The sequence below is a fragment of the Canis lupus genome, chromosome 19 (genome assembly GCF_048164855.1).
Source record: "Canis lupus baileyi chromosome 19, mCanLup2.hap1, whole genome shotgun sequence".
NCBI classification, from domain to species: Eukaryota; Metazoa; Chordata; class Mammalia; order Carnivora; family Canidae; genus Canis; species Canis lupus.
In genome coordinates this window covers 39,567,592-39,589,104 of record NC_132856.1, presented here as the reverse complement: position 1 = coordinate 39,589,104, position 21,513 = coordinate 39,567,592, and the positions used below count along the sequence as shown (strand labels likewise).

The 21,513-nt window shown below is 53.6% G+C and overlaps 1 protein-coding gene across 5 annotated transcripts in view; it reads left to right on the top strand.

Annotated features, from left to right (window-relative positions):
* Positions 1-20,965, top strand: part of TEX264 (testis expressed 264, ER-phagy receptor) — a 30,460-nt gene extending 9,495 nt beyond the window's left edge. For all 5 annotated transcript variants that reach the window (XM_072786051.1, XM_072786052.1, XM_072786053.1 and 2 more), the window contains exons 4-6: positions 3,496-3,717; positions 16,786-16,954; positions 20,377-20,965. In XM_072786051.1, the coding sequence (XP_072642152.1) occupies positions 3,496-3,717; positions 16,786-16,954; positions 20,377-20,669 (684 nt within the window). In that variant the 3' untranslated portion in view covers positions 20,670-20,965. The remainder of the gene's footprint in view (positions 1-3,495; positions 3,718-16,785; positions 16,955-20,376) is intronic.
* The last annotated feature ends 548 nt before the right edge of the window (positions 20,966-21,513 follow it).

Here is a 21,513-nt window from a genome sequence, read left to right as displayed (position 1 = left end):
CTTGTACCCAGAAGCTTTAGATTCCAAGCAGACTGCCCTCTTCTCATATGCCAAGAGTTCTCACAGCTCTTGTTCTGGGCTCAGGTACCTAAAGAAATGACTGATTCAGGGAAGAAAGGGAGTAAGCAGTTGGAACTGAAAGGCTCAGGCTGACCTCCTAGGGTCAGGCCCAAATCGAGGCATTGCATTGAACCAAGGTGTGTGGAATTTCTAGCTATCAGGACACTCTTCTATCTTCCATGCCCTTGACAACCTTAGCGGGCCATTCTCCTGGTGGTGGGCATGGGCTCTCCAGGGAGTCCAGGGAAGCCTTCCCCTGATCAGCCTTGCCACTCCCCAGCTGGTCTTAGGGCCTGTTCCATCTCTTTGCTGGAGATGTGCCTGGTTCAGCTTCCTTCTGGTTCCAGCTCAGTACAGGGCTGCTTAGCTGGTGATGGGTTTGCTGAGTAACTTCCTAGGATGCCCTTTAGTCACTGGCCAGGGCAGAACAGGGCAGGAAGTATCCTCACTTGTGGAATTGAGGGGTTGCTCAGGCAGAAAGAGAATACCTGTGGCTAACACACCTCCCAGATCTCAGGAGTCCTGTCTCTTTCTCTCTCTCTTTTTTAAAGATTTTATTTGTTTATTCATGAGAGACACACAGAGAGAGGCAAAGACATAGGCAGAAGGAGAAGCAGGCTCCCTATGAGGAGCCTGATGTGGGACTCAATCCCAGACCCCGGGATCACACCGTGAGTGGAAGGCAGGTGCTCAGCCACTGAGTCATCCAGGCATCCTGAGTCCTGTCTCTTTATTAGCTTCTTCCCTTCCCTGTAGTGGGAGTTCCTCTTTCGAGGTAGAGGGAGAAGAATTTTGCTAATGTGCAGGGCCTGTGTGTGCATGTGTTGTTGCTGAGCATACCCCAAGAACTTAATGTGTACCCAGGATCCTGGGCCTTTCTGCCTAGAAGCCTGGAGTGGTGGGGAGAGATGGAGAGACCATCAGTTACTGTGCAGCACAAGGCCTGCTCCTTCAGTTGGTTATTTGAGATTACAGAGGAAGGGCTCTAGGCAGGGAGCATCAGAAGGCTTTGAGGAGGTTGGTTGAGCTAAATCTTGAAGGATGGGCAGGAATTTCCCAGGCAGAAGGGACCCTGGAGTAAGGTGAAGAAGGACATTCCAAGCAGAGAAAGTAGCTTATGCAAAGGCAGGAAGCATGGGAGGACGTGGCATGTTTGGGGAGCTGCAAATAGTTCTGTGTGGGTGTGTGCGGGGTTGTGGTGGGAGAGGAGGCTGGCAAGGCGGGCTGGCCCAAAGCCTGGATTTGCCCCTCCCTCTGCCATTCAGATGCTCAGTGGACACCTGCTCACCTGGGTTCTGGCCCCTTCTGGGGCCTAGGAATGCAAAAAAGGAGTGCTAGGGGAGTGTGTGGACAAATCCAGGCAGTGTTGCATGGATAACTTAAGACAACATTGCATGCTGGGCTCAAGAGTTTCAACCTAGAGCAGAATTGGGAGCCATTGAAAAGTTTTGAGCAGGGTGGTCACGGGTGTTGTGGTGCTTTCTGGGGTGTTGTGCTTTTGGGGGATCAAGGAGGATATTGAACTTGGGAGCTCCATAAAGGCTGCTGAAGTGATCACACAAAAGACCCCGGGACCCAAACCCAGGTAGGCCAGAGATGATCAGTCAGGTGACCTTCTAACCCATTTCTTCATCTAAACTGTATTGAATATTTCTTTTGTACATCTATAAGTTCCTGGGCTCAGGATCATAGTGATTGGCATTGCAGTGGGCACTGTCCCTAAGTCTGTCAGCGGGAGGCCTTGCCAGAGCCTCCTGCCTCAAGCCTGGGATGTGAATGGAGCAGTTGCACCATCTATAGTCGGGAAGTGGTACTGCACTTGTCTCCTGTGCCTCTGCCTGGGTAGGGTGGGAGGAGTGTCAGGCCAGCCAAAGTGACTGCTACCAGGTAGAGTTGATGGAAGCAGGAGTTCACAGCAAAATGTTGTGTGTTTGGAGGGGGTGCTGGTGTGTGACACCAAGCTACCCTGAAAGACTCCCCTGGAGGGTGCTCGAACCTAAAGAATGGGCAGGGAGGAACTACGTGTTCAGAAGTTTGGTGAATGGTGAATTGGTGAATTGCAGGCCAAGGGTCACTTCTTTGGCCTGTGTCATAGCTGCTGATAACCAATGACCTTTATAGCAGTTTCTGAGTGCTGTACCCGGCTGAACCCTAATATGAAGTATCTCATTCAATACATCAATCCTGTAAGGAACTTTCACTCCAAGAAACCAAGAGACTTATGCAAAGTTACACGACTCAAGATTCATACCCAGTCCTGCTTCTCTCCAGAAGTTGTGGTCCTGACCACTGCACCATATTGCCTGCCAGAAAAGTCCTGAACTAGGCTTAATGACATAGGATTCTAAGGGGCAGCAAGGGGCCCCTAGCTGCAGAGAGCTGGGAGTGACCCCCAGGGACTGCATGGAAGTGAGAACCTGGAGTGGGTGCATTAGTCCCAGGCAAAGTGAGATTCCAAGGACAGGGCTGGACTAGGCTGAGAAACCCCTAGGGGATTGTTGGCAGGGCTTAGAAAGGGAGAGCAGAAGGAAGAACAGGTAAAAATAACTTCAGGTGCTGTGAAGGTAAGCCAAGAGAAGCAATTGAAGGTAGCGGAAGTTTGAATTTAAGGGCCAGTGGGACCCAGGTAGTGGGAGAGAGGGACCTTCAGGTTGAGGGAAATCCAAGATTAACAGAACAAGGTCCGTGAAAAGTGTCTTAGATTTAGGATCAGATACCCCTGGGGGTATCAGGGACTGGTATATATTCAGTTGCAGGAAGTGAGACAAATTGGGGCTCCTCGATGCCAGGAGAAGAGGTGAGTGCTGGACCTTGTAAGTCTGGGGTCAGGCTTAGTAAGTGTTGGAGACTAATATTGAGCCGACCTGCCTTAGGTTTATGGGATTCAGGGGAGGGAGGGCAGCTAGGGAGGGGAGCAGAGTGCAGTGATGTACAGGTACTGGGGGCCCAGAGACACTTGGAGGGAAACCAGCAATCTATAGCTGAGACAAGAAGGTACTTGGCAAGTGTGACAGGGCCTGGGATGGGGCACAGGTTACAGAGAAGGTCTGGAGGCTTTGGTGATGGTAGCTGGCCCAGCCTGAGGGTTTGGGGATGAGGATCTTCCCCAAAGATGGTTGTTTCATCAGCAACCCAGAGTTCAGTGTGGTCCTGCTTCCTGACCAGTGTTTCCTGTACCCCTTCCACAGCACAGGGCATAGCATATTTGTTGGAGGCATAAATGAAAGGATGGATGAGTCCTATAGCAGGATGCCATAGACTGGGGTCATGTAAGTTTCAAAAGGAAAATACTCTTCTCCATTGTGGTATCTGGGGCTGTGACCTTTTGGAACTCCTGCTTCTTCCAGGCCTAAGCTGGCACAGAACCTAGGTGGCAAGAGTTCTGAGAGCCTCATTCCTTTGTTCAACCCTGACACACCTCTTCTTCCTCCCCAGGTACCCCCTGAGAAGTGCCGCTGTGCAGTGGGCAGCATTCTGAGTGAGGGTGAGGAGTCACCCTCCCCTGAGCTCATTCAGTTCTACCAGAAATTTGGCTTCAAGGTGTTCTCCTTCCCAGCACCCAGCCATGTGGTGACAACCACCTTCCCCTACACCTCTACCCTGTCCATCTGGCTGGCTACCCGCCGTGTCCACCCTGCCCTGGATGCCTACATCAAGGTGAGAGACAGGTCTAGTGTATGTGTATGTTGGGGGACAGCTAGTCCTTTGGGTAGGAGCCAGAGAGGACTGTCCAGGCTGGGATGAAAAGCTGTTTTTGTGAGGGCAGCACCCTGGGGCCCTCATAGAGCAGCCTGTGGAGCTAGGAAGATGGGTAGAGGTTGTTGCATCCATCCCAAATGCCCGAGACCTTATGGATGCCAAAGCATCTACTAGGAGCGTAGGGAGCTTATTCAGAAACCTAGCCTGATCAATTCAACTCTTGCTTGGACCAGAGACATTTTTAGTTCTCAGCTCCCCACTCCAGGCTCAGATGGATGGAGAGGTCCACCCTGACCTTTTCCTGCTGGGGGCCCACAGAGCAAGAGCCCTGAGGCTTCCAGGGGCTGGCAGTCCCCAGGTGTTCATGTGTTGCCCCAGGCCTGGCTCCTGCATGAGCTTATGCACTTCCTCCCTGAGCACAGGACTGGGGCAGCAGCAGCAGCCTGTCTCCTTTAGTTCCTGACCTGGTCATTGGCAGTGCTTGCAGACTGGGTTACTTGGAGGAAGGAAAAGAGCCAACCACCAGGAGATCTGATTGTGCATCTCTGTTTCCACAGATTTTTTTAAACTTTCCCTGTTGCACATCCTTCGTCCTCTAGAACATTTTGTAAAGTTGAGTACTAGGGAATGACTCAGTTGGGCTTGAAAGTCATCCATTCAACTTGAATTTATTGAATGTCTATGTACTGTGCTGGATACAATGTGAAGCGTTGGTATATGAAATAGGCATTTACAGCAAGTGGTAGAGACAGGTAATAAATGTCAGATAGGGGACCTGGCTGGCTCAGTCAGTGGAGTATGTAACTCTTGATCTTGAGGGTGTGAGTTCAAGCCCCACGTTGAGTGTAGAGATAACTTAAAATCTTTTTTTTTTTTTTTGATAACTTAAAATCTTAAAAAATAAATGTCAGACAAAAATGGGATATGTGCTAGAAAAGAATGGTGAGGAAGTGCGGGGACTAACTTGGATAGAGTGGTCAGGTACAGCCTCTTGGAGGAGGTAACCTCTCCAAGGTAACCTTGGAGAAGGGGATAAGAAGATTCCAAGCAGAGCAGAGTGGGAGCAGAGTGGGACCCTAGGTCATGGGGTGACCTAAAGATACTGGGAAGTCACTGTAGTGTTCCATCCAGGAAAGTAACACATGATCTGACCGTCTTAGTCATACATGTACAAGACAGGCTCTCTCATCCTGGGCAAGGTGGGACTAGATCCAGATCGCAGGGGCCAGCAGAGGTGCTTAGGAGGCAGGATTTCCTTTTTCTCTTTTTTTCTTTTCTTTTCTTTTTTTTTTTTTTTTTTAAGGAGGCAGGATTTCTATGTGAATGGTTGTCTTGGACTGGGGCAGTGGCTGTAGAGGTGCAGAAAAGGTGGAAATTTACAATCTATTTTGGAGATAGAACTGATGGACTTGTTGAGATTTTTTTTAAGGTATTATTTATTTATTAGTGAGAGACACAGAGAGAAACATGCTCCCCATGGGGAGCCCAATGTGGGACTTGATCCTGGGACCACGGGATCATGCCCTGAGCCAAAGGCAGATGTTCAACCACTAAGCTATTGAGGTGTCCCAGAACTAATGGACTTGTGTATGGATTGGATGTTGTGGAGGAGCTGGGAGGGCAGAGTCACAGCAGGCTCCAGTTCCTTTCAGCCTGGGCAGGTGGACAGGTGTGTAGTGGTGCTTTTCACTGAAATACGGAGATCCGAGGGAGGATCTGGTTTGGGAGGCAACCAGCTCAGTAGGCTGTGTAGTGGGGAGCTGCCTGAGAAACATTCAGGTAGAGGTGTGGAATCCCCAGTGCTATGTGTGATCTAGACCTCAGAGAAGATTGGGCTGGTGGTTATCTTAAGGGACCTGAGCTTGTGGAAAGTGTATGCCCTGGAGGCAGCTCCTAGGCAGAGGCTGTGCAGAGGGCATGGCTAGTGTGGCTGGGGTCAAGGTTCGGGGGAAGAAAGCAGGAATTTGAATTTGATGGATTTGAAGGAACCTGATGGGTGTTTTCCAGAGCAGCCTAGAGGAAGGGACAAGGCCTTGGTGATGGAAATAGGAGCTGAGACAGGTGTTGGTTAAGGAGATGAAAGGAGTCTAAATAGGTCACCAGCTGTGGCCTTCTTGGTCAAGGACAGGAAGAGAAGAAACAGGACGGCTATTGCTGTGGTAGGGCAGGGGCAGGGGAGAATAGAGGTGGAGTTCTTTGTGAGCTGGCCAGTGGCAGCCAGAAGTGTGCTGAGGAGGAGCTGCTTGCCTGGGGGTGAGTTGGACTGGAGACTCTGGGCAGAGTGAGGCAGGAGGTGGGGTAGCTGGTTGGTGATGAGGGCAGGAAGGCAGACATTGGTGCCTGAGGCCTGCTTAGTATGCATCTTGAGGGGGCCTCAACCATTTCACCGAAGAAGGCTGCTGGGCAGTGTCTCTAGTCCTGTAGATGCCATCCTCAACCTCAGGATTGGAGGTGTACCCCGGGAAGAGACTTTCTGGGTTCCAGACCTCAGAACAGGACGTGTAGCATGTGGTGTGGTGGCGAGCAACTCAGCCACCAAAGCCTTTTCCTGGCTTCAGGGGTTTATTTTTAGACACCTTTGTCCAAATTTCCCGGCCCCTGACAGCTTCACAAGTTGCCTGGTTTTGACGTCACCTCTTTGATGAAAGCCCTTCCTCCTTCCTCCTCCTCCCGTGGGAGCCTGTCAGCTGTGTTCTGGGCTTGATTCTCCTGGGGTGGGGCCTGGAGCAGGGGGCCACCATTCTCTTTCCTGCCTTGGATAAGGAAGCCAAAGATACAAGAGAGAGCAAGGGGCTTCTCCAGGGATGTCTGTGAGGCATGCTGCTGTGGCTTGGCCACCAGCTGGGAGAGTGAGAGAGATGCCAGCCTTCCCACAGTGGAGACATGGCCCAAGGTGCTCTGATGGTTTCTGGAGGCAGAGGTCACCTCTGCCCCTGTGTTTAGCCTGATCTTACATTCTGGGGGGCGTACCATGTGAACGAGGAAGGGGCTCAGCCTGCAGTGGATAGAGGAGTGGCCCTGGGCCTCTCTTAGCCTGGGAAACAGAGAGAAAAGAATAGAAAGCTCCCTCCCACAGCTGCCCTCTTCCCCACTGGCCTGGGACCAGAGAAAGGAGGCTGATAATGAGACTGTGGGCTCTCCCAGCTCTGACAGCTGGCTGCCTGTGTGTGTGTGTGTGTGTGTGTGTGTGTGTGTGTGTGTGTGTGTGTACGCATATGTGCACCCTTCTTTTTCTCCACCTCTCTGCTTTCTCTCTGGATCTGAGGCTAGGTCTGCTGGGGAGGTGTTTCAAATAGAATGACAGCAACCATTGGCTTTCTGTTTCAGGAGGCGTGAGGGGTAAGGGAGGCCAGTAACCCTGCTGCCAGAAGGATGGGAGGGAGGACTTGGCAGGCTGGGACAGGCGACAGGGGTGAGTGGTCTCAGAACTTTGGGTGAGGGAGGTAGAGAGCAGCTGCTGTCCTGGCAGTTGCAGATGTGCCTGAGACTGGGGTAGGATTGACCTGATGGGACAGAAACGTCCTAGGGGTCACTGTGAGGAACCCAAAGAGAGTCATTTGTCAGGTTTCTGTGGAATGTATAGATTCCAGCTTTGTGATCTATGTGAAAGCCCCTGACTCTCTGGCCAGCCCTCTTCAGCTTGGTAGCCTGGCAAATTGAGCTGTAAGGGCTAAAACTCTGCCTTTCTTCACATAAACCACTGGGGGGCCCCAGGCAGAGCAATCTGGGCAGCATCTGTGCGAGGGGATGCCTGGGTACCATGTGACTATCATTTTATGTGGAAGGTGCCCCAGCTTTGTTAGGCTGCTCCACCAGAGTCCAAGGAGATGGCCTACTTGGACAGAAAGAGATCACCCCCTGAGCTTCAGGAATGAGGGAGTCTTCTGGCAGCTGCAGGAGGGTGCTGAACTTCCATCAAATTGTAGGGCCACAGTTGATTTGGGGCCCAGGTGTCTATCCAGAGCAAAAAGCAAGGGCCCCAGAATTCACCACAGGATAAAACCAGTCTTAATGAGTATCCAGGGAAGGCTTGGGCACCTGGACAGACCAGGACCAAGTGAGAGGACTGGGGATGCCTTGTGTGTGAGAGGCCCCTGAACTCAGCAGTTGGCAGAGAGGTCACTGAGAGTGTTAGACTGCTTAGCCAATTCTCCCTTGTGCCTGACTTCCTCTTAACGGAATCCTTAATCTTCATAAATCCCTTTCCCAGGGTCCCTGCCTTCCAGGAGTTTTCAGGGAGAGGGTCCTTGTGATGTTTGGCTATCTTCTCCTGAGTTTAGGAAGACACAGGGCATTGTCCATGTGGAAGCTGGTTGGCTGGGAAGTGCAGGCAGGCCTTGGGAGTCAGACATTGGCTCTTTCTCCATAGAATTGTGGAGAAATTGGGGGATAGGGTGGGTAGGGTGGATATAGTGAGCTGGTTGGTTGGGAGGTGTCTTGGTGGTAAAGTTCTGGGACAGCTGGGTTGACAGGGTTGTCTTACTAGGGGTTTTAAAGTGGGCAGGAACCTCAGACCATAGTTTTCAGACCTCTCTGGGGCAGGAGCCTATGACTATGCTGAGGTGTCCCCATGGCTTGGCTGCCAGGTTTGGGGGTTGCACTTGGACCCTTACTTGCTTCAACTGGAGTAGCTCTGCCTCTGGGTTTTAATGAACCAGATGACCTCGTGATCTTTTCTTTGGAGGAGGGCATCTGAGATTTAAGTGGTTTTAAACTTCAGTCCTCAGAGAGGTACACAGCTTGGCAATATCCTGCTTCACCCCTGGCCTACTGCTTGTCCATTGCAGATCCTGAGGACACTGTGGCAGCTGCAGTGTGAATGGATCTGGGAGACACCAGGGCTTGTCCTGTGTGCAGGCAGGGACAGGGCTGCCAAAAGAGGCAGTTGTTTCTGGGGAGCATGACTGACTGGGAGTTGGACCTGAGGGGAGCCCTGCAGTTCTCCCTGGGGTGGTAGTGACTGAACTCTTGAGTGGTGGATCAGATGGTGTTGTCCTAGGGCAGCCAGCTGGCCCTAAGGAGTAGTGGCCTCAGCAAGGTGCCTGTGGGAGTGAGTCAGCCTATTGAGCTGTGGGAGTCTGTTGCTTCTTCTTGAGAGGCAGCATGGTCAGAGCCTAGGGTCCTGTCCAGTGGCTCAGAATCTTTGTGTTTCCCCTTTACCTACCTGGGGAACTTTGAGGGAGTCAGTGCAGGGAAGTGGGGAATTTGAGTCCATTCTGGGGCTAGAACACCAGTGGGAAGCAACATAGCCCTGGCAGTGGGAACCTAGGTGAGGATGCCCCAGTGGGGTATGAAATTTGGGGTCCTCTCTCTTTATGTGCCTATCACCTGTGCTGAACAACATGGAAGGGTCTGGAACTTTATTTTTCATGAGGGAGGCCACCTGGCAGCCCTTCCGCTCAGTTGCTTACTCAGCAGTTATTTACTGAGCCTTTTATATGGTATTATTTAGGGGATGGGGGAAGCAACTAGGAGGCAATCATAGGGTCATAATCAAAGCCAACATTCCCATCATTTTACAAATGGGGAGACTTGAGGGCTGAGGAGGGGAGGTTACGCAGGGTCAATGGATGAAGCAGTGGCTGAGTCCAGACTGGGTGCCCTGGGCTGAGGATCATTCTGATGGCTATGTGCTTTCTGCCACTTTGCCCCATCCATGAGTAGTGCTGGGCCCAAGACCTGTCATGAACTTGGGATACACTTGAGATGGTCCCCATGGTGGGCCTGGGATGGCAGCACATTGGGTCAACATCTAATTGGCCCTTGTCTGTAGGCCCGGCGGGCAGAGTCAGGGCTGAAACTGCTGGTTTGGGAGTTAGCTTGAGGAGCCAAAAGAAAAGGGCAGGGAGAACCTGGCTGCCCATTTGCCCAGCAGGTGCCCATTATGGGAGACGTTGGCAGTCACTTTGGGCACAGGATGCAGCTGCTGCAGGTGCCTTATTGAGCTTCATGTCTTCACCCTCAGTGAGGTAGAGACGGCTCCATTCCCAGGCTTCCCTTACTGGTGTTCCAGGGCCAGCTCACTTGCCAGTGCTGCCGAATGCTAATTGGCTGTCTCAACTCAGGGAGAAGAGCACTCTCAGCAGCACCAAGACCTGGGGCTGAGTGATGGGCCCCCAGAATTCTTTTCTCCCCCATTTCTCCCAGACACAGGATTTAGCCATGCCCAGGGAGAGTGGGATAGGGAGAGGAAGGATGGATTCACCAGGGAAGGCAAAGCAACCTTTGGAAAGTGGTGGCATTTGTCCTCAGCCTTGAAGGAAGGGTAGCATTCTTTAGGTGAAAGGGCAGGTCAGGCAGAGTTACTGATTTGGGCATGGTTTTTATGTACATTGTGGCTAGAGTGCAAGGGAGGAGCAAGCGTTTGGACCCAGGAGATGAAGCTCTAGGGAACCGTTGATGGTGTCTGAGTAGATAAATGACTGCTTCTAGTCTAGGCTGGGCTTTGGAATAGGACTTCAGCACAGGGAGTTGAGGAGGGAGAGGTGGAGGCCACAGAACTGAGCTCTGAATGACTCTACTCCCAGATACCCTCAAGCCAAGAGAAGCCCCCTCCCCCCTTCCCTTACCAGGGCTTGGGTTCCCTTCTCCACTTAGGGAGCTGCCCATAGGAGGCCAGGTCTCCTCACTGCTGGCCTAGGCCCTGGAACCTGTTCCTCAGTCTCTCTGGCTACACCTCTCCCCACTCCCCTACCTCAGAACTGAAAGCACAAAGCCAGCCTTTGCTGGGGCGGGTGTGGGAGCCACCACTCTTGAAATACCAGCTCAAATGTGGTAGCTTGGCAGCCCTGCAGGACCCTGGGGGCTGAGGCTTGTCTGGATGGTTCTGTGGGGTTGGGCTGTCACTAATTCAGAGGGAGCCTTATTCCCCAGGCAGATGGGATTTACCAAGGAAGAATTCTATTGCTCTTCTCCAGAAAGCTTGGGATTCCAGCAACGAGGGAGGAGAAGGGGGAGAGATTTTGAGGAGGCTTGCCCTCCCGAGCAGAAACACTTTGTCCCTTAACAGAGCCTTCGTATAAGGGGAGATTAGCTGCCTGGTTATATAGATTGGAAACCTAAGGCTCTAGGGAGAAGGGCTTTCCTGGGGGTAGATGGAAGACAGAAGTCAGAGATACCAGTTGGAGATGAGAAATTCAGGGCTGCCTTCTCCTCACCTACCTCCTCTCCTTCCCCCTCTCCTCTTCATCCTTACCTGCCCACCTGTCCTTCCCCTCTGGCATTTCCTGATGCTTCTGGCTCCCAGGTGCTAGCCTTCATGGTTCCATCTGCACTGAGCAGCCTTCCTGCTGCTGGATCATCAATCAGTAGCATTTTCATCAGCCTGTGAACTGGATGGGGCTCAAGGTCCTTGACTGCACAGATGCTGCAGAGAATGGCTGGATCTTGGAAAGGGGTGAGCCTGTGGTGGTAGCAACAGCATCTGGAGTCGGTGACTTCCCTCCCAGATTTGGAAAGGAGAGTGGAGGATCCCAGGGCTGAGCCCCCAAGCCATAGTCTCCCTGAGTACCCTCAGACTCCCCTCTCCTGGTCCTGTTCCACGAGAGCCCAAGGCGGCCAGAGTAGGACTGAGCTGGTGTTGGAAATTGGCTCTGTGGGCCCTAGCGAGGGAAAGGCTAGGCTTCCTGGTCCAGATACATACTAGGGTGCTTCAGAGCAGGGGTCCCCTGTGCCTACTTAGAAGGAATCACCCTCCCCTGCTCCTTAGTGCCCCAGCCCACCCTGCTCTGATGGCTGCTGAGGCCCCCTCTCAAGCTGCCCAGGAAGCCAGAGCCTGGGTGCACAGGAATATGAGCAGAGGTGTAAATTACATGGCAAGCTGTCAGCTCTGAGGTGAAAATGAAAAGTCTTGAGGCAGTGGCACCAGCAGGCACAGCAGGCTGGGGTGCCAGGCACAGCACCCTGCTTCCGCACCCCGCTCTTCCTCACACCTTCCCCTTTCTGCAGTCTTCCCCAGCCTCCCACCCAGGCCTGGCTCCTCTGCCATCCCTTCCTCTGCCATTTGAGGGGCTCCCAGATAGACCTAACCCCAAGAGGGCCTTCATCTGTTGCTTCATTTTATTTTCTAACTGGCTGACTGGCACACAGAAAACTGGGCTGTGCTTTTTTGTTAATTTTGCAATCTTAACATTTGTGGTAATTTCTCCCATTGATTCCTTTTGGGTTTTTCAAGTATATAATTATCTTTCAGTGATGGTGTTTTTATTCACCTTTTCCAGTTCTCACTTTTCTTAGGATCATCTGTTTCAGTCTCTTTATTTTACAGTTGAGGATATTGAGACACAGAGAGAAACTACCTATTTGTCAATGGCCAGGCTCCGGGATCCTGCCTGAGCTCTCTCTGCCACTTCTGCTTCCTCACTTCCCTCCATGGAAGCCCCATCTCTCTCCTTGTCTCCTTGGCCTTTCATTTTCATAGCTTTGGGCCCTCCTGCTACAAGGGGGAGGATGCTCACCAACCCTTCTGCAGGCTCTCCCTGCTGGCTCTGCAAGGCCTGCAGAGCTATCTCCTGCTGTCACCTCCTGCCCCACAGAAGGTTTAGGTTCTGGGCCAGAGGCTCTTGGGAGGCCCAGTGAGGATGAGGGGCAGCCAGGGAGAGGGAAGTTGACGGAAGCTCTTGGGCAGAATAATAACAATGTGCCACATTCTAGCTGCAACAGCGCCTGCTGTGCCTCCCCCATCACTTTGCACGTGCGATGCAGACCAGTTGCCTAAGGGGCCTCCAGGGTCTGAGCCCCCACTTGCAGGGAGTGCTGTGTGCAGGCGGGTACATGTTGGTGTCTCTGTAATTAAAAATGAACATGCCTCACTTCACCCAGTGAGGAGACGCCACCACCTCGGGTGGGATGCAACAGCTGTTTGCTGCCTGTGTAGCTGCCCAGCTGTCCAGCCTGGAGTGGAGGGATGTAAGGAAGGACTGGGCAGCTCAGGGTAAGCAGGAAGGCCCAGGGTCCCTCATGCCAGTGAGGTAGGAGGTTAGGGGGTTGTGATTGGGTAGAAACAACAGAGCAGAACTTTTTCTGGGGCTCAAGTAGAGGTGGGAGATGTGTGACCCAATCCTTGGCCTGTACCCATTGCCTCATCCTTTTGGGGATTTGAGACCACCCAGCTCTGAGCAAACCCAGCCTCTGGGCAGCCTGGGAGTAGGATCCACCCTCAGTCTCCACCTGGACCTGACCTTTTCTGCCCCACACCTCCTCCCCACCCCTAGCCAAAGGCATGGGTTGTTTGGTGCCCAAATAGGAGTTCAGGTCTTCTCTCTCCCCCCTCCTCCCTTCTTCTGATGCAATATAAACTCACAGGGGAAGCAGTGTGGGTGCTGTGGGGCAACCTTGCCATCTAAGTCTCTGTGGGAGCCCTGAGCTGCATGGGCTAAATCCATGCCCACTACTCAGGAATGAGCTCATCCTAGAGTGATAAGAGAATGTGGGGTGTGTTCCCAAGGTAGCTGAGGCAGTGGCACCATGGCAGCCTATGTACACCGCCCCTTCCCTTGTCTGCCAGCACCCCTGGCAGGGGGTGAGCCCATGTCGGTGCAGCAGTGGTATTGGGGGAAGTGCTGGTGACTGAGGCCATCTGGAAGTCCCTGCATTGTGAATAGTATTCCGAGTCCCTCTCTTATTTCTGCTGTGGAAAGCAAGCCTTGGAGATATATGTCTGAGAGATTAGAATTCCTGAATCCAGTTTATAGCAGTTCCTGATGGCACCTTAACATGGCAACTTCTTCCTATTAGGTGAGGAGGATTGTGGATGTCTGCATCTCTCCTTCCTTGGAGAGAACCTTGTGGTCCCCTTGATTCTGCGTAGGATTGAGTTGCTCTGGGTTGTGGCTTCATCAGATGGCCAGTAGCTTCAGTGGCCAGAGCAGGCTCCCCTGTCCTGGTGATGCTTCCTGGGGCCTCTGGCTGTCTGGGCTTTGGGAAGGGGTGTTCCCAGGGCTGGAAGGACATCAGGCCCATCCAGGCCCCTTTCCTTAGCAGTCCTAGCCCAGTGTGCCATTGACTTGGTGTCCTTGGCCCTTGGCAGTCTGTTCTCCAAGGGCTCCCTGGGGCTAGCTGAGGGAGAAGCAGCTGGTCTTGCCTTCCTCCAATGATTTTCCAATATTTATCAGCTCATTGACATGTGGCCCAGGCCACAGCTCCTGCTGTGCAGTGAGGACCTGCGAGCTGGCCCACGGTTACCCTCTCTTCCCTCAGAGTCTGTACCTGGCTTGGAAGGAAAGGGCTTGTCCTCTGCTGATCACTTAGAGACAGGGCTTATGGCTAGTTCTGTCCCTCCTCCCCTGCCCCAGTCCTGATTGGGCTTATTATTGCTCTGGGGGCAGAACGCAGAGTGAGTCTTGAGGAGATGCCATGGAGACAACTAAAAACTCCCTCTCTTGCCTATGGGCCTGAGTTGGAAGTTTGCACCTTTGCCTTCTTCCTGCTCCTCTCCTGAGTCTGAATTTTGGCAGGACCTGGCATGTGTTAAAATGATTTGAGGCTAAGCCGTCAATGAGATTTTTAATTAGTTCCAGGGGCCCCCAGGTGGTAGGGGTAGGACCAGGCTGGGCTTGGGTGGGAGGCTGCCCCTCCAGGGGCCTGAGGGCAGGCTTGGGCGGCTGGCAGTCCCTGTGTGGGATGCTATAAGAAGGAAGAGCTAGGCAGGGAAGGAAGGGCTGTGTAGCCAGACCAGTTTTCTCTCTCTCCTCTGTCTCCCCTGTTCCTCTGTTCTCCCCGATGGCTTTGAGATGAAGGCGATGGCAAGGATGGAGGATGCAGTTTCCATGGCAACGGGGCTGTCCACAGCCAGGCAACTTCAGAGCCGGGCTCTCCGGAGGAGGCAGATGCGCAGAGCAGCCGCAGAGCTGCCTCCCGCCTGCCAATGAGGGGGCTGGCAGAGCAGGTGGTAATGGTGGCTGCCTGGTACTGCCCACCCTGATGCCCAGCCTAGAAGGGAGAGTGATAAAGAGGACTACTCCCTCTTATCATCCCTGTTACTGCCTGGCTTGAATGTTGACAAGGGTTGAGGTGGGGTTCCATTGTCCCTGGAATTTCTTGGTAGTCACAGGTTGTGGTTCCTGGGAGCATCCTTCAAAGCCAAATGTCTACAGCCCTTGAGGGATGGGCTACCAGGTTGATGACCACTTAGCAGATTTCCTCTGGACCTTTTGAATGCCCTGATTGCACTCAGTGGCCTTTTTCTTCCCTCTAGCTATCAGGGAAGGACCTAGACCTTCTTTAGGGAGTCCTCTGACCCTGGGCTTGGCGACATTTCTCAGTTCACTGCATGGGGCTCAGGTTTGGCAGATGCTCATTCCCAAGTGCTGGCAGTAGGGTAGCCCCAGAGCCTGGTAGCTCCTGCTTCCATGGCTTCCTTGTTCAGCCTTCTGAGGACCAGGGCTGGGTAAGTATGTGGGCAGTTGAAGAAGAAGAGGCAGCCATCAGTGTGTGCAGAGATGGGAGGAGCTGGACCCATGGAATCATGAGGTGGCACAAAGAGCAGTCAGGTTGGCAATAAAATACTGGACTCAAAACTATTAAAAGTAATGACTTCTTCACTGACCCTGTGGTGTCAGGGCTGGGGTGTTCCTCTCTGTGTTTGAGCGCATGGAGACTTAATGTGCAGGACCGTGCTTGGGTTACCCATGTTGTCAGGCTAGCTGAGCTGTAGCTAGACTTTGGCCAGACCATCCATCTCCCCTGTGGGCTCCTAGGCATACCCTGCCCCCCCACTGGCTGCTGGACATCCTGGCTGATAAATCATATGGGCCCACCTTTTTTCTTCTCTTTCCCTGGAGGCGGGGGGGGTTCATTTTTTTTAACCCTCTTCACTACTTTAGTTGGAAGGGGTTCCTCAACCCTAATATTGGCCAGGCAGGCGGACAAGTGGAGCCCTAGAGTGGCTTCTCCCTACCAGGCAATAAGTCTTTCATTACCGCTAAGTGGAAGGCTCATTTCAGAGCTCGTGGTGAGAGCCAGGCGGGTGCTATAAATAGTCGTGTTGTGAAGGTTGGCGGGTGAGCAGTGACAGGGCCGGGGCCTCACAGTCATCTCAGTGGGTAATTGCACTCCATGGCAGGAAAGGGGGACAGGCTGGGGAGCAGTGCGCTCTTGACCTCTGTTCTGATCATCCCTGCCTGCCTCAGTGCAGCTCTGAGCTCCATTCCATACACACTGGGGGAGGGGAGCTTTGGGCTCTGCATCTGGGCAGAGGGAAGTAATGTGCTTGTCTCAGAGCTTGGGGCCCTATAAGCTGCTACTTTGGCATACTGGGGAGTCAGGATAATGTTCAGTGGTAGTTCTACTTGTCCTGTCTATGCCTCTAGGTGTAGGGTCTGCCTCTTTGCCCTTGGCTGGAACTCTGGACAGGTGCTAGAAGGGGTGGGAACCAACCACATCTGATAATCCCAGAGGTTGGCATAGACCCAAACCAGTAGGGAATGGGAGTGGAAGAGGGGTTCTGCTGGCCTGGAGCCCCTGTCCAGGGTTTGTTGGTAACATGCTTACAAGAGCAGGAGCTGAAAGCCTAAGGGTCAGGGACCCTGGCCTTTTCTGAGAGCTCTGGGTCAGTCAGCATTGTCCAGGGTGGGAAAGAGGTCAGGGTCAGGAGATCCTGGGATGGGAAGTTAGAACGTGGCTTGGCTTGGGTGCCTGGGGCCAGAGTTCATGGGGTCCCTGTCCCTGGGGTAGTCTGGGATGCTAAGCATCATAGCTTGAGGCTAGTGCTTTCTGGAACAGCTTTTTGGTTGCAGACATACAAGTAGGTTGGCTTAGGGTGCCAGGCCCCTGGATTCTTCTAGCACCTGTCCCAGCATATTGTCCCAAGGACCCCCTGGTCCTTTAGATCACTGCCTCCTGGAGTCTAGGGCCCTGTCCTGGTGTCCCTCCCTCAGCAGGGGTTTGGTACTTGGGGGAGATTGAGGCAAAAGGCAGAGCCAGCCCTCTGGGAGGAAGTGAACAATAGATAGTTCCTAGGGCCTCTCAGAGACAAGTGGGTCAGAAGCCCTGTAGGGCTCATTCCACCTTCTGCCACTTTCTGACAAGGAGCGGAAGCTGTGTGCCCACCCTCGGCTGGAGATCTACCAGCAAGACCAGATCTATTTCATGTGTCCACTGGCACGGCAGGGAGACTTCTATGTGCCTGAGGTGAAGGAGACAGAGCGGAAAAGCCGGGGGCCTGCAGAGGCCAGTGACACCCAGATGGATGGCACAGGTATGGAGGGTGGGGCCCTGTGTGAAGCCTATCCCTGGACTTGTGGGGCATGGTTGAGGAGACTTTTTCCTGCCTGGACTGGCACTGTGAGTGTTCCAGACTAAACTTGGCAGTGGTGGAAGGAGACCTGCCTACCCCAGGACCCATATGCAGAATTGCATATTTCTAGATATGTGGATCCATCTGGATTTGGATTCATGTGTGTTAGCCCTGGCAGTACAGATACAAAGACCCTGCCCGAATTCCCTCCAGATGCAACGGGGAGTACCCTGGATACAGAGATCACAGACAGCTGGATGCTCATGGGAGGAGAATGAGGCTGTTCAGGAAAGGCATCACTTGGGTGGAGCTCATCAGGAAATGAGATTGGCACTGATCTGGAAGGTAAAGAGGAGAATAGGGTGTTTCCAATACGGAGCCCCACCCAGAGGCAGCTACTTTCTCCCTGCTGAAGAACAATCAGAAAGCCTGCCGAGGGGGGCCAGGAGATAAGTGCCCTGCCCCTTCCACCAGAGCCAGCCTTCATACTCCATGTCTAGGCCAGCTGGTAATTTGTCTGTTCTCAACCCACCTCCCTGCCATCATCTCTTGTGACCCTAGGCTTTCCCCAGGAGCAGGGGGGCCCTAGTCCATGCTGCTGGAGCCTTGAACTGTGGAGGTCCATGACCTGTGGGAGTGGTACACTCCCCCCAATGGACAGTGGGGAGGAGAGCAGGTATCCCTCCTTCTTTAGGAGACTTCCTCTGTCCAGCCAATCTTCAATAGCCAAGGTCACCCTAGAGAGGCGTATGTTGTGGCGGCGGGTGGGGGTATTGAGAGGCAGGCAGTCTTCACTCCCTAGAGGCCATGTCCAACACAGTTAACTTCATCTGCTGTTTAATTACCTCCGTGGGGCACTGCTCCCACCCGCCTGGTAGTGCCCGGCAGACATTCTCCAGTGCCCCTACTGTGAGCACAAGACATGGCACAAGGTCAGCAGGCCCAGGCAGTCCCCAGGGCAAGAAGGGGGATGTCTTGACCTTCCTTCAACCTCCTTCTGCTGCCTACATCCCCGTGCTTGGCCCACCCACCCAGCTTCTCTCCCAAACACTGCCTGCCAGGGGTGTTGAAGGACTGCTTGGCACCGGCTACAGCTGGCTACAGTGTGGCTCCCACGCCCCCAGCGCCTTGGCCTGTCTTCCGCACTAGCCTGCCCGCCCACTCCTTGGTGGGAGTGCCGAGGGGTCTGCCTACCTCTGACAGGGTCTGCCCTGACACTCAGGGCAGACTCTGAGTATGTGCCTGCCAGGTGCATGCCATTTGCACAGCAATGTATGCTGGGGGCCTGGCTGCCCAAGGCTTGGCCTGCCCCTGCCTGCCTCCCCACTGGGGCCCCCACTTGGGCTAGGAGGTGAAAGGGGGTGATTAGCTGCCTTATGCCTGTTATTACATTGATGTATTATTTAGCTCCAAAGAGGCAATGAATATTTGATCTCCTTGCACTGGCTGTGGGCAGTGGAGGAGGGAGGGACTGGGGTGAAGATGGCAGCTTCATTCCCTGCCCTAGCTGCCCTGGAGACATAGGTGCTTCCCTTCTTTGCCTGGCCTTTTCTGCCCTGGGACACAGGCCCAAGACTTTGGAACTTCCTCTGGTGCAGACCATGGTGGGGCTGGAGGGATGCCACTTTTCTTGCCTTGGAGTTATTTGCCAGAAGTGTCCACATGTCTCCAGGGCTTGTCCTCATCTTAGCATACTGGGCCCTAGCCTGAAGGGGCATCCCTGGACTCCTTCTTCTGATCATTCCTATCCTAGAAGCTGGGAGAGGGAGGAGTCAGCCTCCTGGCAAGCAGGCAGGTTCCCATCCTGGGTCCCAAGAGAGCCATTGGATAGGTGGGCTGGTGGAACATGACAGTTTAATGGGGCCTGGGAGCCCCATTTCATTTGCTCCTTTCAGGCCTGTAGCACTCGGGGCACTGATTGTCATTTAAAGAGGGAATAAAGAGCTGGAGTCCTGCCCCAGAGTTAGAAGGCAACCACTCATAACTGAAGATATAGCCCAGGCTCACTTTTGGCTGCCTGTATTCTGGATGCCATGACTGGGGCCCCAGCAAGAAGAGGGCCCTAGGCCAGTAGCCTGGCACTTCCAGAGCCCACCTCACCTCTGCCAATAGGCCCAAGGGGCATCTTCTTGGAGCCAAGGGAACAGGAGGAGCAGGCCTCAAATCCCCCCACCCTTACTTTAGTCCCCATCTGAGGCTCAGTGAAAGTTGCAGGCCAAGTCCAAATGCCAAACAGACAGTCCCCAGCTGCTCCTGGCTCTGGGCTCCATCACCATGGAGACAAGATCTGGGGAAGTTGGCCCACCCCTCACCTCTGTGATGTTTGACAGCTGCCTCTCTCCGGATAACACAGAAGGGAGGCATATCAGCCTTCTTTCAATCTAGATTCCTACACAGTGGGCCTGGGCTCTTTGTTCCTCCTTGCCCCTCACCAACTGTTGTCAGTGCCTCTGATATGGGGAGATAAATTAAGGGATTAAGGGGTTGCTCCTGAACAGGGCAGATGAAGTGTCTCCTTGCCTGGAGGACGTGTTAGGGGTGGGAGGAACAGACTGGGAGGGATCTGGACCCTCAGCCCTGTCTCAAGGTTCTCCAGCTGCCAGAATAGTGCTCTCATGGTCCCCTTCTGCTGCTTTGTGGTGCATGAACCACCAGTAATGGTTGGGGATAATTAAGGGTTCCTCTGGGGTGACCCAGGCATAGGGGAAGAAAGCCTTTAAAAAGCTTTATCCTAGTACACTCCTTCCTTGGAACTGGTTTCTCAGGACTTCTCTATCCCACTTCTCCATACCCTTGCTGCCCTCTCACATCAGGACTTAACCGGGGCAAGAGGCTGAGGCCAGCTGCCTTCCTAGATATAGCTGCTCCTTGGGGAGCCCTGCATGGGGGAGGGGACAAGAGAGTAGGCCTCCTGGTCCATTCTCCTGTCCTCATGCCTTATGGGTACTATCTATAGCTGGCCTTGGACAAACCTCTCTCCAAGCCTGAAATGGGATGTGGAGAAGGGGACATTAGCTTGAGTCTCTTTGTTCTATCCTCAGATCCTCACCTCAGGGCTGAGTGGTCCTTAATGGACTGTTGGGGGGAGGGGGACAGCAGGCTTTGTGAGAGCACAGGGAGTTGTAAGGCTAATTCAGGGGAAGGGAGAGGAGTGCATAGCAGGCTGCCTGCCTGTGCTCTCTCTCTTTCTCTCCCTCTCCCTCCCTCCCGTTGCCCTGTCAGTGCAGCTCTGGTGAGGGCAGAGGGCAGCTGGAATGAGCCTCCTGAGCTAGGGCCTACTTTATTATTCATGAGCACACTGTGCATGCCGGTTCCTAAGCAAATGGCAGGGCGTCTGTCCTCTCCCTGTCCTAGCTAATGTGTGCTCCCTCTTCCTGGCACAGGAGCTGACACGACGAGTGACACAAGTTCTGTAAGCCTGGAGGTGGGTCCTGGCAGCCGGGAGACTTCAGCTGCCACACTGTCCCCTGGAGTGAGCAGCCGTGGCTGGGACGACGGTGATACCCGTAGTGAGCACAGCTATAGCGAGTCAGGCGCCAGTGGCTCATCCTTTGAAGAGTTGGACCTGGAAGGCGAGGGACCCCTGGGGGAGCCAAGGCTGAGCCCTGAGGTTGAGCCCCTGGGGGCTACCAAATGGCCCCGGGAACCTAGTACTCCTGAAAAGGGTGAGGAGTAACCCTAGGCCTGTACCCTTCTGGGGTGCATTTGCTGAGGAACTGAGCAGACTCTCCAGCCCTCTTCTTCTTCACCTCTCAGGCCCAAGCTGGGGCCAGGGGTTTCAGGGGGACCTGACTTCCACTGCCCCGGGCTCTAGCCAAGCCTTCTCACCACCCTCTCGGCTTCCAGGGCCAAAGAAGCCAGGGACTATATTCTGCACCCAGACCCCGGGGCTACCGCCCCTCTGACATGTTTTTTCAGATTCACATTGGAGCTTCCAGGACCCAGAATAAAGCAAATGATTTTCCTGTTTCATCTGGATTTGGGCTGTGCTTTTGTGTGTGTGTGTTTCACCTTGAGGAGCCCTGTGCAGACAGGCTGGGAGTGGGCAGGAGTACCCCCAGGCTGAGGAGAGGAGGAAATGTGGCAAGGTACTATAGGGTGAGAGGAGGAAAGGAATATTGAAGGCTCTCTACTCCCTGCTTTGTGGCCCCAGTTGACAGCTGCTCCTCCATTGAATCTGTCCCAGAGGCTCCCCCAGGTTGCCGGGAAACAGGCAGAGCAGGTCAAGGAGTGTGAGAGCCAAGCATAGGGTATCCTTCAGGGCTCAGGAGTGGGGAACTCACAGCCTCTACTTCCAAGGGATGCCTTTGTGTCTGTGGCTCGAGTGTACCTGTGCTCATGCTGGTATCTGCTCAGCAGGTGAGGATATCCCTGCTGTGCCTGTCAGTGACTATGTACCTGCAGAAGCACATACATACACACATCTTTGGTTCTGTGTGTGTAACCGTGGATGGGTCTGCTTGTGGTAGCCCTGCGTGAAGCTGTACTCAAGCAGGCATTAGGATGTGATTGTGGCTGGG